Source organism: Protomyctophum bolini (genome assembly GCF_963924005.1).
Source record: "Protomyctophum bolini genome assembly, chromosome: 9".
In the NCBI taxonomy this organism is placed as follows: domain Eukaryota; kingdom Metazoa; phylum Chordata; class Actinopteri; order Myctophiformes; family Myctophidae; genus Protomyctophum; species Protomyctophum bolini.
This window is the reverse complement of record NC_137870.1, coordinates 45761075-45785501: the sequence shown is the minus strand read 5'-3', so window position 1 is coordinate 45785501 and position 24427 is coordinate 45761075. Positions and strand designations below refer to the sequence as shown.

Here is a 24427-nt window from a genome sequence, read left to right as displayed (position 1 = left end):
AGGGCTCCTAAACCGGAAGGAGGAGTGGATTCGCCTCATGCGCTTCTGAGCAACTCAATGCAAGTGGACGGGAGGAGAACTTGGGTGCCGTCTCTATTCATATATACTCTAAGGGGTAAACCCCTCCCCCCTCGCCAGATTTGCAGCAGGGGGAGTGGGTTTACCCAGGCTAGTACGTCAGTACACTCGAAATGCGCGCGGAATCAACCGGAAGAGACTGGCTCAAACACACAGCACAGCAGCAGCAAAGAGAACAACGCACACGGGAAGGAGGACAGAACAACACAGCTCTTTTCACTGTGCCGTGGCACATTAAATTAAAAGGTTTGTACACGTTTATACCTACATAGCGAAGTCATTATCTACCATCAAGAAGTCTGTAGGCTATTTCCCCGTTTGATTTGAAAGTTTGACTCACTGGCTACCGTGGGTGTGTTGCTAGTTTGTGTTGCTACTTTGCTAGCCTAGACCAGAACTAAACTATCCACGGGTGTTTCGCTAATTATAAAGAGTTAGTGATACTGTTAAGATCCGATTAGTTCATTTGTTTTGTTACAAACTCTTCCATAGCCATGGAAGAGCCATGTTGCGTTGCTGCTTGTTGTTGCTACTTGTTTATCAGGCGGCACACTAACTCTCCCCCTTAAGCAATATTATAGCTACTGGGCTGCAGGCTTATTATTGTTGCGTCATTGTTGTCACACGTCTAACCATTAGACGTGCGATAACTACAACACGGAACAATAGACTCTAACGACCCTCGGCCATTGAAATGCTAATGCTTAGATGCATCCAGAAGACGCTACATTTCGCTCCCTCCAGAAAGACTGGAGCGCGCAGAGCACATATGCACGTAGACAGCAGACACATACAGTCCCGACCAGGAGGTAAAGTAGGCTAAACGTGACGTTGTTGTGATTAAACATAATGTGCCACGAAAAATAGCTGTCCATAGATGTCCAAACATGATCGCCTCGTTCGGCCAACAAAATATATCTCCCTCCCTTCACAGAAGCGCAGTGATGCGTGATTTATTCTTCGTCGTACACGTGTTATGCTTGCATGCTGAAAATGGCTGATTTACAAGCTCACAACGCGTTGCGGACGCAACGCGTTGTGAGCTTGGATCAGCTATTTTCAGCACGTGGAAATAAGCAGGCTGTGAGAACTGAGACCCTTCACAATGCAGCGTTCACAAGTTGGCCCATAATAAAGACAAGGAAAAGGATTAGGTGGCATTGCATAATGAGCATTTTTTTTAAATGAGGCTCTGTCTCTGTCCTTTTCTTTCTCTTTAAAGTTATTTGATGAGTGCTGTCATGTGTGTTTTTAAAAGTATATTTACTTTTACGTTTTACTATATATTTAATATATATATATATATACCCCCCCCCCCCCCCCCAGGTGTTCCCCAACCATTTTATAATGGTTATATCTCCTTCAATTATTGTCAAATTCAAATCATATGAAAGCTTACATTCTGTACTTTAATAATCTGTAAAAATCGAGTTGTGGGCCTTTTTGCTGGATTGTGTCACATGTACTGTATGTCCATGTCGTTTTACATTTGATGATAAAATGCAGATGTGTTATTGTTGACTGATTTGACTGTTTTGTCAGTGTCATGCAGTTGGTTAGCTAATAGCCTAATTTCAACAGGTATTTTTTAATTGAATTCTTATTGCTTTAATAACAGATGTGAGAAACATCTATATAGTTATAGTAGCCTATCGCAGTGGTTCCCAAAGTGGGCTCTGGGGACACCCAGGGGTCCTTGAGTGAGTTCCAGGGGGTCCCCAGCTAAATGATAGTTAGGAACCAAATGGACCCATGGATCTGTAACTCGGAGAGTGTACAAATGGGGTTAATTTGGTTAAATTAACATTGGTGGCCCTTGAAATTACACCGGTTGAGAATCTCTAGAGCCGTACAAATCTTATGGGGGTCCCTGATCTGTCATATCTTTTCAAATGGGGGACAAATTTTGGGGTCCTTCAAATAAAAAAGTTTGGGAACCACTGGCCTATCTGCTTAATAATTTACCTCATCACTGAGGCATCAAGGTTTTAATTACGCTATTTGTTTTTGTTTGTTTGTTTTCAGATAGATGGACAACTTTGCGGTGGACATTTTAACCCAGTGGCAGCTGACAGACCTGATTGATAGTTTTAAAGGTAAGTTTAAACAATTTTTCACATTCACAGCAAGATGATCGGCATATCTCTTTAAAGGGATTATTTTAAATGTCAAAGTCGACTGCATTGTATTTTAGTGCTCATTCAGTGCTTATTGTATGTTAATATGTTACTGTTCTCCATTGTAAAACATAAAGATGTCTTTGCACCTTGTGTTTTTGTCTTTCAGAGGAGGGAATAGACGAAGAGAGTTTTCTTCTTTTAGATGAGGGGACAATCAAGGAATTGATCCCAAGAGTTGGCCCCAGGCTCAAGTTCCTCAAAAAACTTAGAGAACTTGTAAGTTGTTAATATCACTGCAGACCTGAGGCTAGAATTCTGCCCCCTCCAACACACACACACACACACACACACACACGCACACACACACACACACACACACACACTCATGCAAACACTAGTTTGAAATAGGTATATGAATCTTCTTTCAGGGGAAAGATATGATTGGACAAGTCTTGACATTTACCTATATTTGTATTAAGTATAAAAGTAATTAGTGACTTGAAAGTAGTGTTGAAAGTAATAAAGTAGTCGTATGATCAAGTGATTATTTAAAGACAGACTACCAACATAAACATGCACAACACACATGTACAACACACATGTACAAAAACACATGTTTAGTGTTTTTTGTTATGATCCCTAGAAAATGCTACAGCCATTATACTGGAGTTCGTGACATGTTTTAGCAGTACTATCTAGTTTGACTCTGCTGGTAATTTAGTTTTTCTTTCTCCTGTGTTTACAGCCCTGCCTCCGAGACCAAACAGGCAATGGCCAGTAATTTGATTCATGCATTTCCCTGCTTGAAAGATGACTCAAGAAGTGGCTTTGTGAGTAATTCACATTTTGTAAAGGGATTGATGCTAAAGTTATTTGGACACGAGTACTGGACAACTTTTTATGCCCAATGTACAGAAAAACCCTGTTCCGGCCACGTCTTCTGGCCACTGTCAAAATGTGCCTCATCTCTGTTCATTCAAGATTTTCATTTCTTTACAGGGACTCTGGTTTACCACAGGACAGGGGAAATTAACAGCCACTGGTTTCATCGAAGACAGAGTCAAATACGTAAGAAAGGCATTGAGACAGCGTCAGAAACGAACACAGCCGACACCACCACAACCACCACCAACCAATGAACTTGCCGTTCGTCAGACGTGCATACCAGGTAATCGTTGTAACTGAATATATTGAAGCAATGAATAGAGCCACATAATTTAGTGATTGGTAATATCCTTGTGTACTTTTTTTTTTAATAGAAAGTACCATATCCGAGGAAAAGGCCATCTCGCTCAGAGAATGGTTAAGGCACAACACGCAGCCCGTCATCCAGATAGAGCAGAACATGCGGGATACAGCAGTGTACAGGTCAGTAGGAATGCACTGAGGACACTCAGATGTAATTTTGCCTATGCATGCGCCTCATGGTACTGTATCACCTCAGTCATTAAAATTTTAACTACAGACCTCTCAAAAGAAACTAATTGGACTACTACACCTATGACCCTGCTTATTATGTTGGGATGGGATGTACTAAGGCAGAGTACAGCAAACTTAGGAGTGGTGGTTCTAGATACTCAAGTGACCAGTGCCCATATACCTGTCATACTACAAAAGTGAGGGCACATATCTGCAATTGCCCTTTTTGTGTTATCCATTTAACATTGTTGGACAAGCTGTGCTGTACTTTTTGCAAAATGTTAGTAAGTACAGTATTCTTTTATACAGGGCCAAGTTGATTAGGGAAAATAATTGGGGCATTCTGGAGACCCGCCAAGAGTTCCCACACATATTGACTCGAGGCATGGTAAGTTACAAAAGAGTATACATATGAGGATGCATTGTTTATAACAATCTTTATCAACTATAACATTTAATCTGTTTTCTTTTAATAAAGATTGCACAGGACTTTGAGATCCTGCATGGAGAGGCTGCACCCAAACCTTTTGAGACCTGGCTGCCTGTTTATGCAGAGAAAATCTTGGACCTGGCCAGAAGAGAAGGGAAGCTCCTCTACATGTTGGATGGATTAACACCTGGTACTATATTGTTATATTATACAGCAGACAATGCAAATTTACATTTAGCAGGTGTTTGTTTTTGCTACTAAATGACAATCATTCATGTGCCATTCCACATATTGATGCATATAAAATTGTGTTCCTACAGATGTTTTGGGGGAACTTGCCCTGTCCCAGTTACCAGCACTGCTTCCACCAACCGTCTATAAACACAACAAGAAAACCATTCGGCACACCATCCAGGAGTAAAGTTGGCGTTTATAGACCATCAGCCTGTAAGTCCCTCTGCATTTCTAAAGGAAATGTTACTCATTTAACCACTTGAACCCAGCAGCCATATTCTGGGGGGCGCGGGGGGGGGCGCGCATTGGCCAACAATAGCACATCTGCAAGGAGGAAGCCATGCAAGGCACCTGCTCATCGGGAGTAATTAGGGGTTTAGAGTCTTGCTCAGGGACACTTCGACACAAACGTTTGGCTAGCCCGGGATCAAACTGGGAAACTTCTGACATTGTGAGCTGGTAGATCAGATATGTTTGTTGTAGATGGGAACACGGTGGTGCAGAGCCTGGCTGCTTGTTATAGAATTATTCCGAAAATGAATTTCTCAACATGCCATATCAGCCACTGCAATCAGTGAACGCCATTGTCTTGCTTACAAAGAGTAAGTATGTCGACAATCTTACTTTGGTTGATGTATATGCCTTTTGTTTATTTCTTGCTCAGGTTGGAACAAACATGGTGGAGTACGTGCAGCAAGCAAGGGCATCAACCGAGTACCCCTATGTCCTGTCGCTGGGTAACGACGTTCGAAAGTCATCCCAGGCGTTCGTCATTCTGGCTGGGGAGGCGTTGGAACAAAACACATTGCTGCAGGCGGTCGATGTCTGTTTCAAGATGTTTTATGTTTTTAATATCCATTACCCGAAACAGTGTGCTCCTGTTTGGGAATTCCTTCAAAATGCTGTCTATGGAATAGCAGGACAGGAATCCAAACCCGTGACTTTTTTGCGTTCATCGCTCAACAATTAGACTTGGACATTTATGTAATGTCTAATTGAGCGATGTCATGTTTTGGATGTCCTCTCTCGCTGCCCAGGTGGATGGGCAGGGGAAGCTGTTGATGTGGAGGATCTGGTGAGTTGGGTGTGTATTGCACTGTTCTAAGTGTTCATTATATACATCATGTTATAGCACTTTAAGTGTTGTTCAAACAGATTACACTGTGGAATGAGCAAATTATGCTGAAGTTGTTTTTGCACTGTTTAGACACTGTTAAGCTTGAAGCATATTGAAAAAGCACCTTATTGATACTAAAATAAATATTTTTTCCTACATTTCCAGCATTGTTTTAAGTGTTATTTTTTTACATGACCAAATATAGGATGCATTTTAAAGGGTGTAATCTTAAACAAATGTAACTGAATCTGAATATTGATAATATATGATTTACCCAGCATTTGGGTTAAAATATAATATACATTTGCATAGTATTTTACACAATTCATATGGTAGAATTCACCCAGGGCTGTAATTGATTTTACCCAATATGTGGATTAAATGTGCATAGTATTTTACACAATTCATAGGGTAGAATTCACCCAGGGCTGTAATTGATTTTACCCAATATGTGGATTAAATGTGCATAGTATTTTACACAATTCATAGGGTAGAATTCACCCAGGGCTGTAATTGATTTTACCCAATATGTGGATAGTATTTTACACCATTCATAGGGTAGAATTCACCCAGGGCTGTAATTGATTTTACCCAATATTTGGATAGTACTTTACACAATTCATAGGGTAGAATTCACCCAGGGCTTTAATTCATTTTACCCAATATTTGGATTAAATGTTTAATTATATGGTTGGGTTAAAATAAACGACACATCTAGTTGGGTAAAATTTACTACTACAGTGTTGGTCCACTATTTATGAAGTTGTTGGGTAAAAAATTACACAAGTTGGATTATTTTTTACTAAGCTTTTTTTAGTGTGTATTGGTCCAGAATGTCAACTGTTAAAAATAAATTGCAACACACACACACGCACGCACGCATGCACACACGCACACACGCACAAACGCAAACGCAAACGCAAACAAACTCTCTCTTATGTATTGTGCATGTATAAAACTTTGCACCTTAATAATGCATATTAAGCACTGCACATTTATCACACAGTAAAATGCACCACTGGCTAAAACCTATAGCTTTAATGAACGTTGTTAGAATGCATTCTGACCCTTTCGCTGGCCCGAGGGGATTCAAAGTAAAAAAATATATATTGCATAATTTGCATCAACATTGTGAAGTGATGTTGTTAACGTATACAGCAGAAGTATACAGAAGGGAGCTGGCCCCGGCATGCACATGAACACATACTGTACATGCATGTATGCATAAGCCATTCAGACCTGAGCGTAATGGCTTTTAAATCATGACAGTTTATATATCAGTGGTGCTCAACCTTTTTCATGTTTAATGACCCCCAGAATTATATGTAATTGGCCACAGATATGTAGTTCCAGGGACCCCCCCCCCCCCCCCCCAGAAGCAAAGATTTGAGCTAAAAACGTTCGCTCTGAAAGAATATATATTGAAATATTTTCGACACAATTTTCACGATTTTTCAATAGCAGATCTATACAAGCTCATAATTATGAGCTTGTAGATCTGCTATTTTTTTCCCAACAGCTAAAGCATAACATAATGCTTTAAAACACCAAAAAGGGGTTCCCGTCCAGAATGGGATAAATATGAATTGTGTATTCCACGTGTAGAGAGACTCGTGTAAGTATATATGTGTGTATTCCTGCACACGTGCAGTACATTCAGGCGTGACTGGAACGCGTGCTGTTGTTATTCATTTATCAAGTTGCTTTTCTGAAATTCCAATGCCACACATTTACTGCCTTCTTATAAAACAGTGCGTATGGGTTCCTAAAGGGTCCCGGGACCCCCCCCCCCAATGACCGCTGGGGGTCATTGGGGCACACACACACACACACACACACACACACACACACACATACACATACACACACACACACACACACACACACACACAATAAACAATAACTAATCTTCTTTAGTGTCATTGCACAGAGGATGGGCGAGTATATCTAGGATGGGCGAGTATATCTGCGAAGAAACGAGTACATCGACACATCTGTACACAGAAGGCAGGAATATCAGGATTCTCCGGCTGTTGTTCAGAACATTCCAGCATGATCATCTGACACCAGATCCAAACGACAGAGGTGGAGAGAAGGTCTTTCTGGACCTTGCCAATGCCTTTTGGCTCAGTGCCCCCCATGCACTCACTCTGCGAACGCTGCGTGTCAAAACAGCCGCCTCCGTTATTTTCAATGAACGTCCGACGCGCGTTCACGCCTCGCCTGACGCTCCGATACACCACCGCCGTTCTATTTTCCAGGCCGCGTCGCTGCGCACCCGGTGTGTGTTGGGCTTCAGAAAGCTGGAAGAGAACATGAGTTGGGCCCAGTATATGAAGATCAAACCATCCGAAGTCACGAAGCATCTCAATCGTGAAGGGAGTGTGCTCTCTGACCTGACATTCTTCATCGGAGAAGACCCAATCCCAACGGTGTCTGAGCAGCCTGTAAAAAGCCTTGGCAGGTGCAGGGGGGTATTTTGTGAAGCCACTAAGGAAATCGGGACTTCCTGAAAGTTCATATAATGGCCTGTTGTGTCATTGGGCCCAAAAAAAACCCATATTGCCATAGAGGTCCATGTATTTGGGCCCAACTCTCAAGTCTCACCTAGACTGTATTACCTTAATAAACATGGTCATGAATACTTTCTGCTTCCAGTCACTAGTTTAAAGTCTCATTTCTCATGTCATAATATTCTTTTTGGAAAATGATGGTCCCATTTATTAAAATAATTACCATAAAGTCGCGTATGTTCTGAGGGGCGTGGCTACCGTTACAGTCTATGATCAGGAGCCACCCCCCATTCGAGTCAAAATAAAAACCAACGAAGAAGAAGGGGGGGGGGGGGAAGTCCCACCTCGTTGTCTGGGCCAGCCAATGGGCCAGCTGGGCCCAAACGGATCTAGAAAGATGGCGACTTACAATTCAAGGACTGACTGGCTTCATCTTACGTCCATATCAGACCCGGGGAACGCTTTGTCCATATTGTTTTTACAGTCTATGGGCAGGTGGTATCAGCAGTGGCCTACAGTCCATTGATAACACCCAACTGCTAAAACGTGTACCATTGAAAGCCTGCTTGCTCAGGGGATAAATACATTGAATCAGGTTTAAATCTGTGTGAGATCCGGTGTCTAATTAATAGGTGAGAATGACTCTAAGGGCGCTTTCACACCCAAAGTTCGCTTAGAAGGTCCGGATCAAGGACCAAGGACCAAATATTAGCATTTTGATTTTGGTCCGTTTGGTGTTCACACTGGACTTTGTAAAGCGTACCAAATATGTAAACAAATGACACGTGGACATGTTAAGCGAACCAAATAGTGAGGGAAAAATAACATGAGGGGAAATCACTGTCTACAATTTTTGGGGCAACCTTCAGTCACACAGAGAGAGAAGAGAACAGCAACATGACAGCAACAACTTGCTATTGCATTCATTCTTAATTATTTTATTAGCCAAATAAGAGCAACAGGTGAACAGAGGAGCAGGTGTTTGAACAATAATGTGCTTGCTGCTGATGCATACAATTCACGGAGACGTATAGCCTACAACAACAAGGTATCCCCGATAAAAATGACTTTTCTTCCATGTGTGCACCTTGACCTGATTAGATATGTTATTTCTGCGCATCAAATCGGCAGGCATTTCCATGTCATCTTATGGTTTAAACTTGAAGGTGGTCAGTTAGTAGGTTATTGAGCTTCAAGTCAGAAAAGCTCCGCTGCAGCTAATTGAGTTGACCTAGTTTTACGTCTTTTGCTATAGTGATGTAATCAATTAATCATTTGGGACCACCTGTGTATAGCTTATTTAACATTGGCTTTTTCTCTATACGTGCGGCCGTGCGCGACATGGATGATTTTAAATATTTCAAATTCTCTGTCTCTGCGTCTCTCCCATATAAATATATGGTTCTCTCCCCCTCATGTGCGCCCCCCCCCCCCCCCCCCCACACACACACACACACACAGACACACACACACACACACAGATAGACAGACAGACAGACAGAAAAAAGTAGGGGACACGAGTTGAAAGAGAAACTCTCGCATGAAGACTCATGCATCGCATGCTTTGTCATAACTTTGCGTGACGGCTGCGCATGCTTAAAATAAACAGATCTACAAGCTCACATCCACGTGTACCATATACCGTACACCATTCCGTGTCGATAATTATACATCTGTTATTTTTGCGCATGTGAACCTCGTACGCTGCCATTACATTTGCGCTGCGCCTCGACATGCTTCTACTATTAAAATAAAATCAGACTGTCAGCTGTCATATCAATAGTGATCCCCGTAAAAAATACATGCTTTTATAACTAATTATTAATGCAGCCTCACAACTGCCGAAGCCCGACAGCTATTTTGGCTATCGTACTGTATTTGGTCCTCTATAAAGTCCGAATGCATTCACACCAGTAACGAACCGCACCGTGGTTCGTTTGGAAGCGAACCGAGTCCGGCCTTTTTTTAGCGGACCATGGTTCGTTTCTTTGATCCGCACCAGAGTTCGGATGCATGTTCACACCAACCGAACCAAAGGGGTAAGCGGACCATGGTTCGTTTTAAACGAACCAAACATGTCCGGTGTGAAAGCGCCCTAAATGTACTTTGGATCGACAACAGAGGAGCAGGGAGACAAAATATTACAACTACAATATTGTTTAAGTTATATTGTATCAACATACTCTATCTAACATAAAGGGCCTGCTTTAATCCATTCTGGGCCGGGAACCCCTTTTGGTGTTTTAAAGCATTATGTAATACTTTAGCTATTGAAAAAGAGCAGATCTACAAGCTCATAGTGCGGGACCGAGTGCCGCTTGTAAAGGTCTGCTATTTTTTTTTAATCGTGAAAATGTGGCGCGAATCTTTGAATATTCTTTCGGAGCGAACGTTTTTAACTCAAATCTTTGCTTCTGGGGGGGGGGGGGGGGGGAGTCCCTGGAACAACATATTATCAGATGGGGGTCGGCGGCCAATTACATATAATCTTGGGGGTCCTTGACATGAAAATGTTTGAGAGCGACTGACATTAGAAACATGAGGGTTTTTCAGAAAACTGTCAGGATTTAGAAGACATCTGTATAGAATCGTTCCCGGGTCAAAATGGGTTAAACTCGACAGAGATGAAGACAGAGAGAGGCAGGAGGAGTGTAGAGCTGAAAAAGAAACACGGAAACTAAACACAGAAGTTGTGACTGTTATATAGGTGGCATCTGTGATGCATGTTTATTCTCACCATGACAGGTCCGATCAATCTCCCTTTCCCCCCGATGGATATAATATCAGCTGCGTGAACGTCGTCTGAACGCCATCCATCTCTCCAAAGCCCATCCATCTTCATCTTCTCCATCCAGCAGCAAAACTGTTTAGTTTACAGGCACGGAATGTGAGTGGGCAGCGGTACGGTACGGTACGGTACGGTACGGTACAGTAGCGGTACGGTACGGTACAGTACGGTGCGGTGCGGTACGGTAGCCACAATGCTGCATTTAACCCATTCTAGGCCTGAGATCAGATTCTAAAAATGTCTTGTCTACATCCTGACAGTTTTCTGAAAAAGCCAAAGTCAGTCGTTCTTCGATTTTTCAAAAATAGACCTACAAGCTCGTAGCGCGCCACTCTGTGGCGCGCTATGAGCTTGTAGATCTGCTATATTTCAATAGCTAAAGCATAGCATGATGCTAACACCAAAAGGGGTTCCCGCCCGAAATGGTGACAGTTTTCTGAAAAACCTCATGTTTCTGATGTCAGTCGTTCTCAAACTATATTTCATGTCAAGGACCCCCACAAATTAAATATGTAATTGGCCGCCGACCCCCCCCCCATCTGAAGATGTTGTTCCAGGAACCCCTCAAGAAGCAAAGATTTGAGTTAAAAACCTTCGCTCTGAATGAATATATATTCAAAGAATTGCGCCACATTAAAAAAAAAAAAAAAGATTAGCAGATCTACAAGCTCGTAGCGCGGCACTCTGTGGCGCGTTATGAGCTTGTAGATCTGCTATTTTTCAATAGCTAAAGCATAACATAATGCTTAAAACACCAAAAGGGGTTTTCCCGTCCAGAATGGATTAAATCAGTTTGGTGGAATAGGCGACTATTCCATAAACATAAACATAAACATAAACATAAACATAAACATAAACATAAACATAAACATGTCCGTCAAACAGATCCCTATCAATGATGCTGTGATGGTTTTCAGTATGCCTTTATATTACATACACGATACATGAGAACCAAGAATCTTTTTTAATTTATTTTTTAAAGGGTATTATTCGGCTTAAGTAAAACATAAGAGACTAATTTGGTGAAAATGAGAAGCGTCTTCTCATATGAATGCAACGCTCATAAGCTCCCACACGGTAATGTAATTCCAAGGTGAACCTACGTAGCACGACTAAACCAAAGCAAAAGTCGATGTAAGCTATGTTAAATGTGATTCTCTCTCATGACTAATCAGCAGAAAAGCCACTGGGGAAAAACACTGTTGCAAAGTGTTGGCATGTTTCATGAGCAATTAGACCTGCAGCCTAATCAAAAAGCATGAAAAGCAGCATAAAAATCACTAATGCGTGCCACTGACCACTTTGGGTCATTTATGCTCCTTAGCCTATTCTGGGCGGGAACCCCTTTTGGTGTTTTATAAGCATCATGTTATACTATTTTTTGAAAAATCGTGAAAATGTGGCGCAAATCTTTGAATATAATGTTCTTACAAAGGGAAGGTTTTTTTTTTTGTTTAACTCAAAGCCTTGCTTCTGTGCGGTCCCTGGAACAACATATTTTCAGATGGCCAATTACACATGTAATTTTTTTGGGGTCCTTGACATGAAAATGTTTGAGAACGTCATGGAATTAGAAAACAATTTGTAGAATCGTCCTCAGGTCTAAAGGGGTTAATGCTTTTTAACACGGCTCGTCTTGCATCATATCTAGAGACGTTGCCAAGACAACCTTTGTTTACATGATGGATCTATGCCGGAGCAACTGGAGAGCTCCACATCGCCATCTCTGTGCCGTCAAAGAAACGCTTGTTTTGACCAAAATGCCGTCTGGAAACAAAGGAATAGGAGATACAGGCGATTGAAAGAAACGGATAGAATGGATTATTATGGCGACGACGATCTATGATGGACGATCCAGTGCTGTGCTAACAACACAGCTAGCTAACCGGCTAACGTGAGTATAGCATTATGGGTCGCTCGATCGAATGCACTAAAAAAGCGTGTTAAGCGTCAGTATCAAAATTAGGCTTCAATTGACGAAGGGCTTCGGCGATGGCGCTGAAAGTATTAAGCACAAGGCCATTGGATTAAGAACCAGAGTCTTTAGGTTTGCTTTAGTGCTACAGCGATAGTTTACTGCTACAGAGATAGTGTTCGGTTACAGACAGTCATTAATTTCAACTTTGACTGAAAAAAAGTACATTAATTGGCCTTTTAATTAAATTGTTATTTGTTGATCTCCCTATCTCTCACGCGCGCACACACACACACACACACACACACACACACACACACACACACACACACACACACACACACTATACCCAACCCTTTGTTGCTCTCACAAGAATGATGGTGGAACAACATATGTTTGACCTACAAGTTCATAGCGCGGCACCGAGTGCCGCGCTATGAACTTGTAGGTCTGCTATTTTTTTGAAAAATCATGAAACTGTGGACGCAAATCTTTGAATATATTCATTCAGAGCGAAACGTGTTTAACTCAAATCTTTGCTTTGAGGGGGTTCCTGGAGCAACATATTTTCAGATGGGGGGTCGGCGACCAAATAAATATAATTTGTAGGGTCCTTGACATGAAATATTGAGAACCACTGACATAGAAACTTGAGGCTTTTCGGAAGATTTTCATGATTTAGAAGACTTTCTTTTCTTTTTTCTTCGACGTCAGGTCTTAATTAAACACCTTGTACTTCACAGATCAGGTTCTGCACACGGCACGGCGCCGCCCGTTGCCGATTGTTATGTCTCAGTGCTACGTCATGAGGACATGTGGATCCAAAGCTATATTATGATTCTGTAAGTGTATAATAAACTGTGAACCCTTTGGCGAGATACTGTCTGAGTGTCCCGTTATCATCGTTCTCCCGGGCCCGTCGATCGCCGCCGTACCACATGAAATAATGTGTCTTCACAATAAACCTCAGGGATGTGCAGTGTATACCATGTGACTTCCATTGGAAATGCATTGGGGCGGCCATGACACTTGCGCTTTGTTTACATCTAGCATGCAACAACGTTGTATGCTAGATGTGAAGGTGTGGGTGAAGCCTTATATACCCTTTAAAACGTGTCTATGTCACAATAAACCTCAGGGGTGTGCAGTGTACTGTCCTCGCTATATGTGTATACATTAGTGTACATACAGTTAAAAAATGAGACAGAGAGAGTCGGGGTTGTATAACGTCCAAGCTCTAGTGTTTTAATGTCACACTTCACATGGTAATAAAACTATAAAGAAAGAAAGAAAGTGACAGGCTGTAACAACAACCGTCAAACAATCAGGTGAACACACTGAGCTGTAATCTACACAAAATCTCAATCTATCATCAATCTATCATCAATCTATCATCAATCTATCATCAATCTATTATCAATGTATCATCAATGTATCATCAATCTATCATCAATCTATCATCAATCTATTATCAATGTATCATCAATCTATCATCATAGCACATGTGGAAATAAAACAATTAGGCCTATGCCTGAACGCACTATAAAGTGTTGCATACCAAAACAGTGAAAAAATAAATCAATTATGCCTGAACACATTATGCCTGAACACATTATGCCTGAACACATTATGCCTGAACACATTATGCCTGATCCACTCATCCGTGGATCAGGCAGTTAATTGGGTGATACGGTTCTGATTAATACTGGGTGACTGGGGTTCGGATTACATATACCTGTTCTGTAATGACTCTTCATATTGTAGGATCATAATTGCGGTGCCTCATGTTCACGTTAACTGTCTAGTAGTCCATCTGTTGTTTTGTTTTTCTGTATCCATCCTCTCATTACCGTCTATTCTACAACAGGACATTGGACTCATTAACACCGCGCTTAATGCCATTTACGCACGAGGCAGAGCAGCGTGTGAACCGAGTGGTCCAACTCCGCTCTCCCCCTGCCTCTCTCTCTCTCTCTCTCTCTCTCTCTCTCTCTCTCTCTCTTTCTGTGTAATTAGCAGGCAACAGTGCAACACTATCTCTCTCTCTCTCTCTCTGTTTCTGGCACAACAGCGCCACTTTTGCCCCTACTGGTACTCATAGTCACATAGGTGAGGAGGATGGACCTTAGGGACGGAGTGGTTGCACCGCTCAGAAATAGTCTCCCCTGGACTGAAGACAAGGTTCACTTTATTTGTCATTTCACATGTTTGCACATATACAATGAAAATCGTACTCAAGACCAGCAGTGTACTGTATATTTAAAACCTACTTGAATAATCATAAAATCCCAAAGTGCAGTGCATTAGACTAACGAGAGAGGAACACTCAGTGGTGTGAAAATCTCTCTCAGGAGAAATGCTCACTTACACTTTACATAATACACTGTCTGATGCAGTATAACGTCAAAGTGTTGCTCCTTCTCTCTGTCTCTCTGTGTCCTACGTGTGCAGCAGGCCTGCACACGTAGGACACAACATTGGCATGTTGTCACATTTAATAATGGCCTCACAGCCAAACGTGAGCTTTAACTAAACGTTGCATCTCTCCCATGGCCATGCACGCGTGTGTCATAGCTGTCTCTCTCTCTCTCTCTCTCTCTCTCTCTCTCTCTCTCTCTCTCTCTCTCTCTCTCTCTCTCTGTGACATGTGAGTGCATACGTACATCACAGGTGCGAAGCTGTCTCTGTGCTTATCTCTCCATCCATGTATCTCTGACGAAGTGTAAGGCGATGGTATCAGATTACGATGGTATCAGATTACGATGGTATCAGATTATGCATGCTCTATCTCGCTAGATAGTAGATAGAAGTAGTTTATCGGACAAACGCTTCAATAACCGTTTGAAGCGTATAGCATGTGTGAACATGTGTGGCGAAAAAAATTGCAGATCTACATGCTCACAAACACGTAGTGTTGCTGTGCGTTGTGAGGTTGTAGATCTACAGAGACTTTTCGGGGTAATGGGAAAAAAAAGAGATAGGGATAGACCCCTGGGGGCCCTCGGTTAATACAATCGGTGCCGGGATTTCTTCAAAATAGAAGCTCTGGGGTGTCGGAAGACATGGCCGATTTTACTCTGAAGAAATATTTTGTTAACAGAAATATTTTGTTAGCTTACCTTGGTCTCGAGTCTATTATATCGCTAGAAGCTCCAAAGCATTCATATTTTAGGTATGCCTCTGCCTTGCATAGTCCCCAGTGAATAGGCATGTTGCCCTTCACTGGTAACCTTACTTTGGAATTATTTTTAAATATATTAAGGTATTGTAGGCTGGGATTTGACAAAAAAGCCCCTCTTTTAAATACACACATGCACACACACACACACACACACACACACACACGATGGCAAGGGCCAAGGGGTTTGCGTGCTGCTGATCTTTACAGAAACAATTCAGACACATGTTCCTATATTGACCCACAAAGGTTTCAGTGAATCCTGTCAAATCCACAGGGTCTGTAGTCTGTAGAACACTTCCACAAAGGTTTCAGTGAATCCTGTCAAATCCACAGGGTCTGTAGTCTGTAGAACACTTCCACAAAGGTTTCAGTGAATACTGTCAAATCCACAGGGTCTGTAGTCTGTAGAACACTTCCACAAAGGTTTCAGTGAATACTGTCAAATCCACAGCGTCTGTAACACCTCAGACTTCACAGAACAAGCTGATGAACAGTGCAGGGCTGAGACAAATACAACATCCTTGTATTGTATTGTGTCTGGTGTGGTCTCGTGGATAATAGTCCATTATTTGCAATATTCTATGTCAATAATAATTATACATTTTGGTCACTGTGTTAATGTGATGGTTCATGAGAGAGGAGACTGCAGGTCTCCGACTCACTCCAGAGGGCCACAGTGCATATTAGGCTACTGTCGTAGCAAAAATAACCGATCTACAAGCTCAAAGCGTGACGTGTTTTGAGCTTATCAAATCGGTATCGGTATAATGCATTTAGTTATAGTTATGTTAACTTTATGAACTTTATGAACTTTATGAACTGAACTTTATGAACTTTATGAACTTTATGAACTACATTGGACACAAAAAGACAATACTAGTCATTAAGTACTAGTCATTTAATACTAGTCGTGAATTAATTAAAGCGGGTTTGGAACAGCTGAAATCAATACTACATCAGTATTCTGATATTAACATGCGGGCCGCATTAGGTGAAGGTGGGGGCCGCATGTGGCCCCCGGGCCGCCAGTTGCCCACCCCTGCTCAAGAGCAATCACCTCAGCCAAGTACCCTGTAGGGCTGGCTTTGTTTCAAAGCCCTTTGAGGCTCTGTGAGGCGTTGAGAAAGGTAGCATTCTATTGCCTTGAGAAACCTTTCGAGAGACCACTTGGTTTACCATGTGTTTTTCAATCTCTATGCAAAAGTACTTTATATTGTCTCAGTAAATGCAATGTTAAACTATAGTCTTGGGCTGATTGGCTGTGCTCCCGCGGGCCAACCCATGGCCGCGGGAAGCTCTCTCTCTGTCTTCAATAAATACAACTCTGATGAGACCGTCAGCTCATTTCTCTGCCTGCGTTCTTCATCTGATGCTTTGATGGCAAGGTTTTCATTACTTTGCACTACAGTTTGCTTTAGTTTAGGGAACACCATGCAGTCTTATATAGTTTAGTGGTGTCTCTGTTCGTTCAGATACGACACTGGTAAAAAAAAAGACAAGCAACACCTGCTGACACTATAAGTGCAGTAACTACGGGAAACAAATTGGTCAAATCACGTAGTCTAATTTGACCTTCGGGATACGCAAATAAGTCGTGCGTCCAAAAACGTTGTTACTACACTTTGGCTTTGTAGGGCAGTGATATGCTGTTTTCTACGATACTCTCCTAAGTCAACACAGATTCTCAGCTATATAAATTAATATAATTACTAAGGCAGTGTACAAACGGTTCCCCCAATCTAAGAAATGTTGATGTTAAATAAAAAAGCATAAATAACGGTAGTGGGTCACACACACCAAGACCTCAGTTCAAAACATTTATTTCATTTTTGAACAGGGACAAACGTTCCCTTATCTTTATTTTGTTATATTGTCCTGACTCCAGGATAGTACAAACTCATTTCTGACATTTCTATGGTGACACAAGGTCGACCAGAGACATTTCTGCTACACATTGGGAATGTTGGGTATAGTCGTTAAATTAAATGCTTTCTTAACCAATTTAGGCCTGAACTGCCCATGTTTCTATATCAGTGTTGCTCAATATTTCATGTCAAGGACCCCAAAAATGATAATATGTAACCCATCTGAAAACATGTTGTTCCAGGGACCTTCCCCAGAAGCAAAGATTTGAGTTAAAAAGGTTCGCTCTGAAAGAATATATAATTATTCGAAGATTTGCGCCACATTTCACGATTTTTCAAAAATAGCAGACCTACGAGCTCGTAGCGCGGCACTGAGTGCCGCGCTATGAGTTTGCAGATCTGCTATTTTTTCCAACAGCTGAAGCATAACATAACGCTTAAAACACCAAAAAGGGGTTCCCGCCCCAGAATGAGTTAAAGCTATATTGATTGCATATATACAGACGGGCTCCAGATGTGGCATCGCATCTGGAGCTACACAATTTACAATGAGGACCCTCAAGGTATAACGTCTACATTTGGGCTCGTGGCTGATTTGTTTTCCTTTCGACGCCTCACACTGTTTAGCCATATTGCTGTTCACCCAAATAGGATATCAGAAACAGCTGCTGAGAGACAGGGCCGTACAGGAGACGTACAGCAGAGAGAGAAGAATAGCTCCATAGTCTCCGTCAGAATGAGTTACGCGACACGTGCACCAGTCCCAGAGGACGGTGCCACATCAACTTACTGCCAATATAGGACCTGACAGTTGTTTCTTCCATTTGATTCCATATCACATACAACGAAAGCATCATGACGATGTATTATTGTCTCCACCAGGCCGAAGGCATTGTGGGGAGAGCATGTTTTGCAACTCTGTCCGTCCGTCCGTCCGTCCGTCTGTCTGTGTGTCTGCGTGTCCATACGGTACTCACAGTTAAAAAAGGTATTATTAGATATACAGTGGGCAGTATATTTTGAAATAAGCAGTGGAATAAAAAAGATGCCATTTGTTGCCGTTATGTAAACTGTATATCTAGTGTGCTGGCCGAATGCGTCAACTTGTTTGAACTGCGTGTACACAAGATTACCGGGTGACAGCGAGCACAATGTGTTTAAGGTTTCATCCCCCCCGTTAAGCTATACACGGAATGCTTTCTCGCTCCACTGTTCTCTCATCTATTTGGTCTTTGCTTCTTATACGTCTGCCTTCAAAGTGTATTCCCTGGCATCCTTCTCCTTTGATGCCAAAGCTAGAGTGTATAGTTGAGAAGTTCAGCAGACTGTTTCAGCGCTGCACACGGCTCTCATTTCTCTTACAGAGACGACAATATGTATTTGAAATGTCCACACATACACACACAATACCACCCACGGCCATTGGACAAACGGTGGCGCTATAGCACTCAATGTAAAATGCTTTGAACAGACATAGCTCATGAACCGTTTGACCGTCGGCAACACGATTTTGATCCTCATGCCGAACAACTGTCGTGTTCTGACATTTTGACCTCCCACCATTTTGAAGTATGAAAACAGATAAAATCGATCTCCTCCCGGGATCTGGGACGGTAGTTCCTTACTCGAAGAGGGCGGTCGCATTTTCTCTCTCTCCTCCCTATCTGTATTCCTGCTTGCTTCTGCTCGTGTCTCTCTACACCGTCTCTCTCGTCTAAAACCTAAATCTCTCGCCAAATATGGAATTAATTAGTTGGTCCTTGAGCGCATTTGACAAGATTTTTTCAGAAAGGCGAGACCGAATGCCCGGCCGGGACATTTGCTGCTGGGTATGTTAAAGACCCGTACTACGAAAAATGGGGGATCTTATGCCTAAGTATACTCAGCGTGGAAGATGTAGAAGACATCTACATCATTGGATTTTTGGTGACAAGCCTCGCCATATTGGGCCTGGGACTGGACCTGATCTACCGGAAGATTTCGAAAGGAGCGGATAAGGGCGCTCCGAAACTGGCATCTGTGGTGAACGACCTGTGCAGAGTTGTGGGAACTCAGACTACGGCCCTAGTGGAGCTCAATCGGAAGCTGGACACTCAGTCTGCGGCATTAATTGAGCTTAATCAGAAGCTGGATACCACCCTCGTTAGACTTTCTGAAAGACTCATTGCCCAAGACCGGAAGATGGATATCACCCTGGAGCGTTTGACCACACTGCAAGGAATTTTACTGCGGGCACAACTGAGAGGGGAAGAAGATGAGTAAAAGTTCGTCTCCTCGCTGAAAAATCCTGATTAACGGGCCATTAAACCGGCCTCCCTTACAGATGGAAAAGACAGTTGAGAGAAACCACGCGCACCCGCTCCCCTGCCCCCCCCCCCCCCCCCCCCCCCCACCGCCCCCACCACACAGCCAACTGAGGGTGTTTTTGGACTGGGAACCAAGGCCGCAGTCTTCACAGCTAGCTGTGTTTACCTCCCACTATCTGGACTTTGAGACTATGTGACCCTGGGACACAGATCCGGGAGGGCCGCTCAGGATACGCAAACACAAACAATGAACTAACAAGACATTTCACACACATCCCGCACCACATACCGCCTTCTCCCTATCCACCCCCAACCCCCACCTAGCCCCCCCGCCCCCACCTGCTGCCCGGTTGTGAGCAATTTCTTTCCTGTTTTCAGACAGTGCTTCTTGTGGTGTGATGACCATGGAACGTTTGTGAAGTGTGATGACCATGAAGCGTTGTGTGAAGAACAGTGTGTTTTTTTGTCCTCTGACCTTAACCCATCCCCCACCCCCACCCAAGTTTCCGTGCCTACACAATGCATCTGTATGTGATATGATGTCTCATCCCCCCCTCCCTCTCTGTCAATACCCCTCACCCAGTCCATGCTCCCCGCCACCCCCCCCCCCCCCCACCCTATCTCTTTTCTTTTTTTCTATGATGTAAGGAGAAGTTTGTGGCGGCGCGACTCAGTTGCAGCGGCCCGTGCACTTCAGCACATCGCAATTTCATTTTTTCTGCTGTTCACAGTTGTTCACAGTTGTTCACAGTTGTTAAAAATGACAAATAAAGTCTATTCTATTCTATTCTTTGATCAAAATGCACGTGAACTTTGCACCTAAGGACACAAGTCGGGAGTATTTTTTGGTTTAAGTGAACAAAATAAAAATTGCAGTTTTATGAAAAATCTTCTTGTGCCCCTAATACTATACATGCAGCGTCACATGTTTATGAAACTTTACAGGTATGGTCGAGGGCCACGCCAAATAGCACCGAAGCCAGTCTTACTCCAATCGGCCAAAGGGGGGCGCTGTAGCGATAGTTTGAACATGAAACAGGCATACTGCAATCATGCCTCGTTTGGCCGCAAAGCCATGGCAATTGTTTCCACATGGGCCTCGACTCATGGGGAACACATCTGTCACTTTGACCAGTAAGCTCCGCCCTCAGACTTTCTGCCATTTTAGAGGACTATGAAAAACGCTTATATCTCATTTTCTGCCAGGATTTCTTCGCAATCTGCATGAAATGTTCAACACGCAATCTATGGATCCATTATCTGGAATCCAGTTGAAGAGAAGTCTGTACGTGAAGCAGCGATAACACGCAGGCCCTTTGAACAGGCATAACTCGGTCCCGTCTTATCGCTGCTATATAGCATGCGGCGACATCATCATATTGTACTTATCCATATACCGATCTCTCCGTCCATGCCTGGCAGAGGCAGCGGCGCAGCTCGCTGCGGGAGAGCCTCTCACATCATGACCAACATGCTAATTCACCAATCAGGTCTGATTTTGCGCTAATCAACAAATCAAAGTGTTTGTTCCAGCCTCTCGCTTGCATGCTGGGATGAAGCCTGGGAGAGTGATGAGTGGAGGGCCTGTGTGCCTGTGTCTGTGCGCGTGCGTGTGCCTGTGCGTGTGCCTGTGTCTGTGCCTGTGTCTGTGCCTGTGCCTGTGCGTGTGCCTGTGTCTGTGCGTGTGTGCGTGCGCGTGTGCGTGCGTGTTTTTGGGGGAGAGTGAAATAAAGTAAAGTTTAAAAGCTGCTGCTGCTGCTGCTATGCATCACTCCATCTGTCTCTGAGCCACTTCCACCAATAGCAGATTACGCATAATGACACTGTGCCCATGCGTGTGTGCACAGTGGCACAGAGAGAGAGAGAGAGAGAGAGAGAGAGAGAGAGAGAGAGAGAGAGAAAGAGAGAGAGAGAGAGAGAGAGAGAGAGAAAGAGAGAGAGAGAGAGAGAGAGAGAGAGAGAGAGAGAGAGAGAGAGAGAGAGAGACAGATAGAGAGAGAGACAGAGACAAAGAGACAGAGACAGAGAGAGACAGAGAGAGAGAGACAGAGAGAGACAGAGAGAGAGACAGAGAGAGACAGAGAGAGGGAGAGACAGAAACAGAGACAGAGACAGAGAGAGAGAGAGAGAGAGAGAGAGAGAGAGAGAGAGAGAGAGAGAGAGATAGACAGAGACAGAGACAGAGACAGAGACAGAGACAGAGACAGAGACAGAGAGACAGAGCGAGACAGAGAGAGAGAGAGAGAGAGAGAGAGAGAGAGAGAGAGAGATTGTGATAAAGAATGAGCAAGACTCTGTGTCTATATCGGGGCTGAATGCCTCCTTCCATCATACATCTCCCTCCTCGGTTTCCGTTCTTCCGGCTGTATAAAAACGTTGTGCTGGTGGGTTGTTGTTTATCTGTGTATTCATTTCATTACGTAAAACATATCAAGTTCGATTTGAGTCATGACTCACTCACTGGACAGAGAGAGAGAGAGAGAGAGAGAGAGAGAGAGAGAGAGAGAGAGAGAGAGAGATATGCAGAGAGAGAGAGAGAGAAATGCAGAGCTGGCTAGGCTTCAGAACAAAACAGAATGGATAACAAAAACAGATGAGGACATAAAACTAGGACGTATCGATTGAAAACAAAAGGAAGAAAACAACAGAGACGGGAACAGAGCAGAGAAAAACACCATCAAACTGATGGTGTTTTTCTCTGAAGCAGAAGGTCTTCAGATCAGTCATGACCGGGAGGGTGGGGGGGATTTAACCCATTTAGGCCTGACGTCGAAATTTAAAAAAACTTCTTTTTAAAATGTATTTTTTTTCCTGAAAAACCTCAGTGGTTCTCAAAATGTCATGTCAAGGACCCCAGAAATGACGGGTGCCATCTGAAAATATGTTGTTCCAGGAACCTCTCAGAGGCAAAGATTTGAGTTAAAAAAGGGAATAGATCAGTGCACATGTGCATGCAAACTGGCTACATCATAATGTGGCGTATTACTATCTGGCTTGTGTGAGACACATACTGTAGGCTACTGTACATGCCGGGTGTATATAATATTATCCAGCTATGTCTACTGTAGGATATGAACTGTACATGTTGAAGCTGGATGGAGAGGGCGTCAAATCACCGTGGCACAGGTCTGAGCATTGGAATAGTGGGTTTTTGTTATGAATATTCCATGTTGACTCATATTTCAAGACTTATGGCCAAAGAATGGTGGAAAATAAAGTTATCTTAAGTACCTCTCGGAGAGAGTCATATGGGGTCCAAGCCACTAGATGGCGCAGGCACACAGCCTAACATACACTCACGGAACAATTCCATTGGATCGTGAACTGTCGCTCATGGCGTGGTTATGTCCCCACCCACTGGGTATATAACCTAAGGTCCGCCCTGAGCAACGTCATTCCTCGCTTTCTGTGCTACGCATACACGTCTTAAACAAGAGAATCACCTTTTCGACTGTTGAAAATTGTTTTCCATAAAGGACGGGTTTCAAACTTGTGCCGCGGAAATTCGCAGTCCTACGTTGGTGTCCTTCTCTCACTCACGGACGTTCCAGCTTTAAAAGCCAGTAAGTTATTTTAAGGACATTAAAACTCAAGTGGGCCGTACGGCGGCTTGTGGTTTGTCCTCTTGCTAGCTATCCCCGAAACTTTGTTTCCCCCTTGCTAGCCACGTTGCGTCCCTTTGTTCTGCTAGCTTAGCCTTAGTCTACTGTTGCACAACGTAGCACTACTATAAGCTGATAAGCATTAGAACGAGGCCCGAAGTTTTTTTTTCTCTAGCTCACCTGCCCAGCTACAAGCTAACCAGCGCTGCTCTATCTAGCCTCCGCAGTTTCGCTAGCCCCTTGGGTTAGCTAGCTCCCGCGAACGCAGCCGCTAGCCTCTTAGCTCCGCGAGACGTTAGCTAAGTTTCCAGCCGTCAGGCGCTAACTTAGCCCTCTCTAGCGTCCCTCGCACGTGCGGGTTAGAGATCCACGGCCCTACTCTACGTGACGCAATCCACGCTGCCGACGGAAGCCCTGCTGTACGTCGGACCTGATACAACAACAGCGTGACGGCCTCGCTACGCGAGTCCCAGGCTTTGCGGCCTTCCCTTCTAGAAACAGCAGCCACAGTTGCAAAACGTGGTTTTCTCTCTGTTTGGACTCCTGTTTCTTCAACACTGTTTTGTGAGTGCCAGATCCTTCTCCTCACACTACATTGCTGTTGCAAATATATATATTATTAGTTGTAAAACAATAATATATATACTGTGACTTTATCCTCTTATTGTTGTAATATATATATATATTATTAGTTGTCAAACAATAATATTATATATATTATAGCTTTATCCTCACCGTCTTCTACAAACTTGTGAGTACCAGATTTTCTCCTCACTCTTTTTTACTGTTGTATTATATATTATTAGTTTTTAAAACAATAATATTATAATATAACTATAAAAGAAAAAGAAGTTTCCTC

At 43.1% G+C, this 24427-nt stretch overlaps 1 protein-coding gene across 1 annotated transcript; it reads left to right on the top strand.

Annotated features, from left to right (window-relative positions):
- The first annotated feature begins 259 nt into the window (after positions 1–259).
- On the top strand, positions 260–5356 carry LOC308320990 (uncharacterized protein). Its single transcript, XM_080771749.1, has 10 exons — positions 260–324; positions 2104–2174; positions 2365–2474; positions 2944–3028; positions 3198–3366; positions 3458–3566; positions 3927–4005; positions 4096–4237; positions 4368–4494; positions 4946–5356. The coding sequence occupies exons 4-9, from the start codon at positions 2969–2971 to the stop codon at positions 4466–4468; spliced, it is 660 nt and encodes a 219-aa protein (XP_080627875.1). The 5' UTR covers positions 260–324; positions 2104–2174; positions 2365–2474; positions 2944–2968; the 3' UTR covers positions 4469–4494; positions 4946–5356.
- Positions 5357–24427: the final 19071 nt, after the last annotated feature.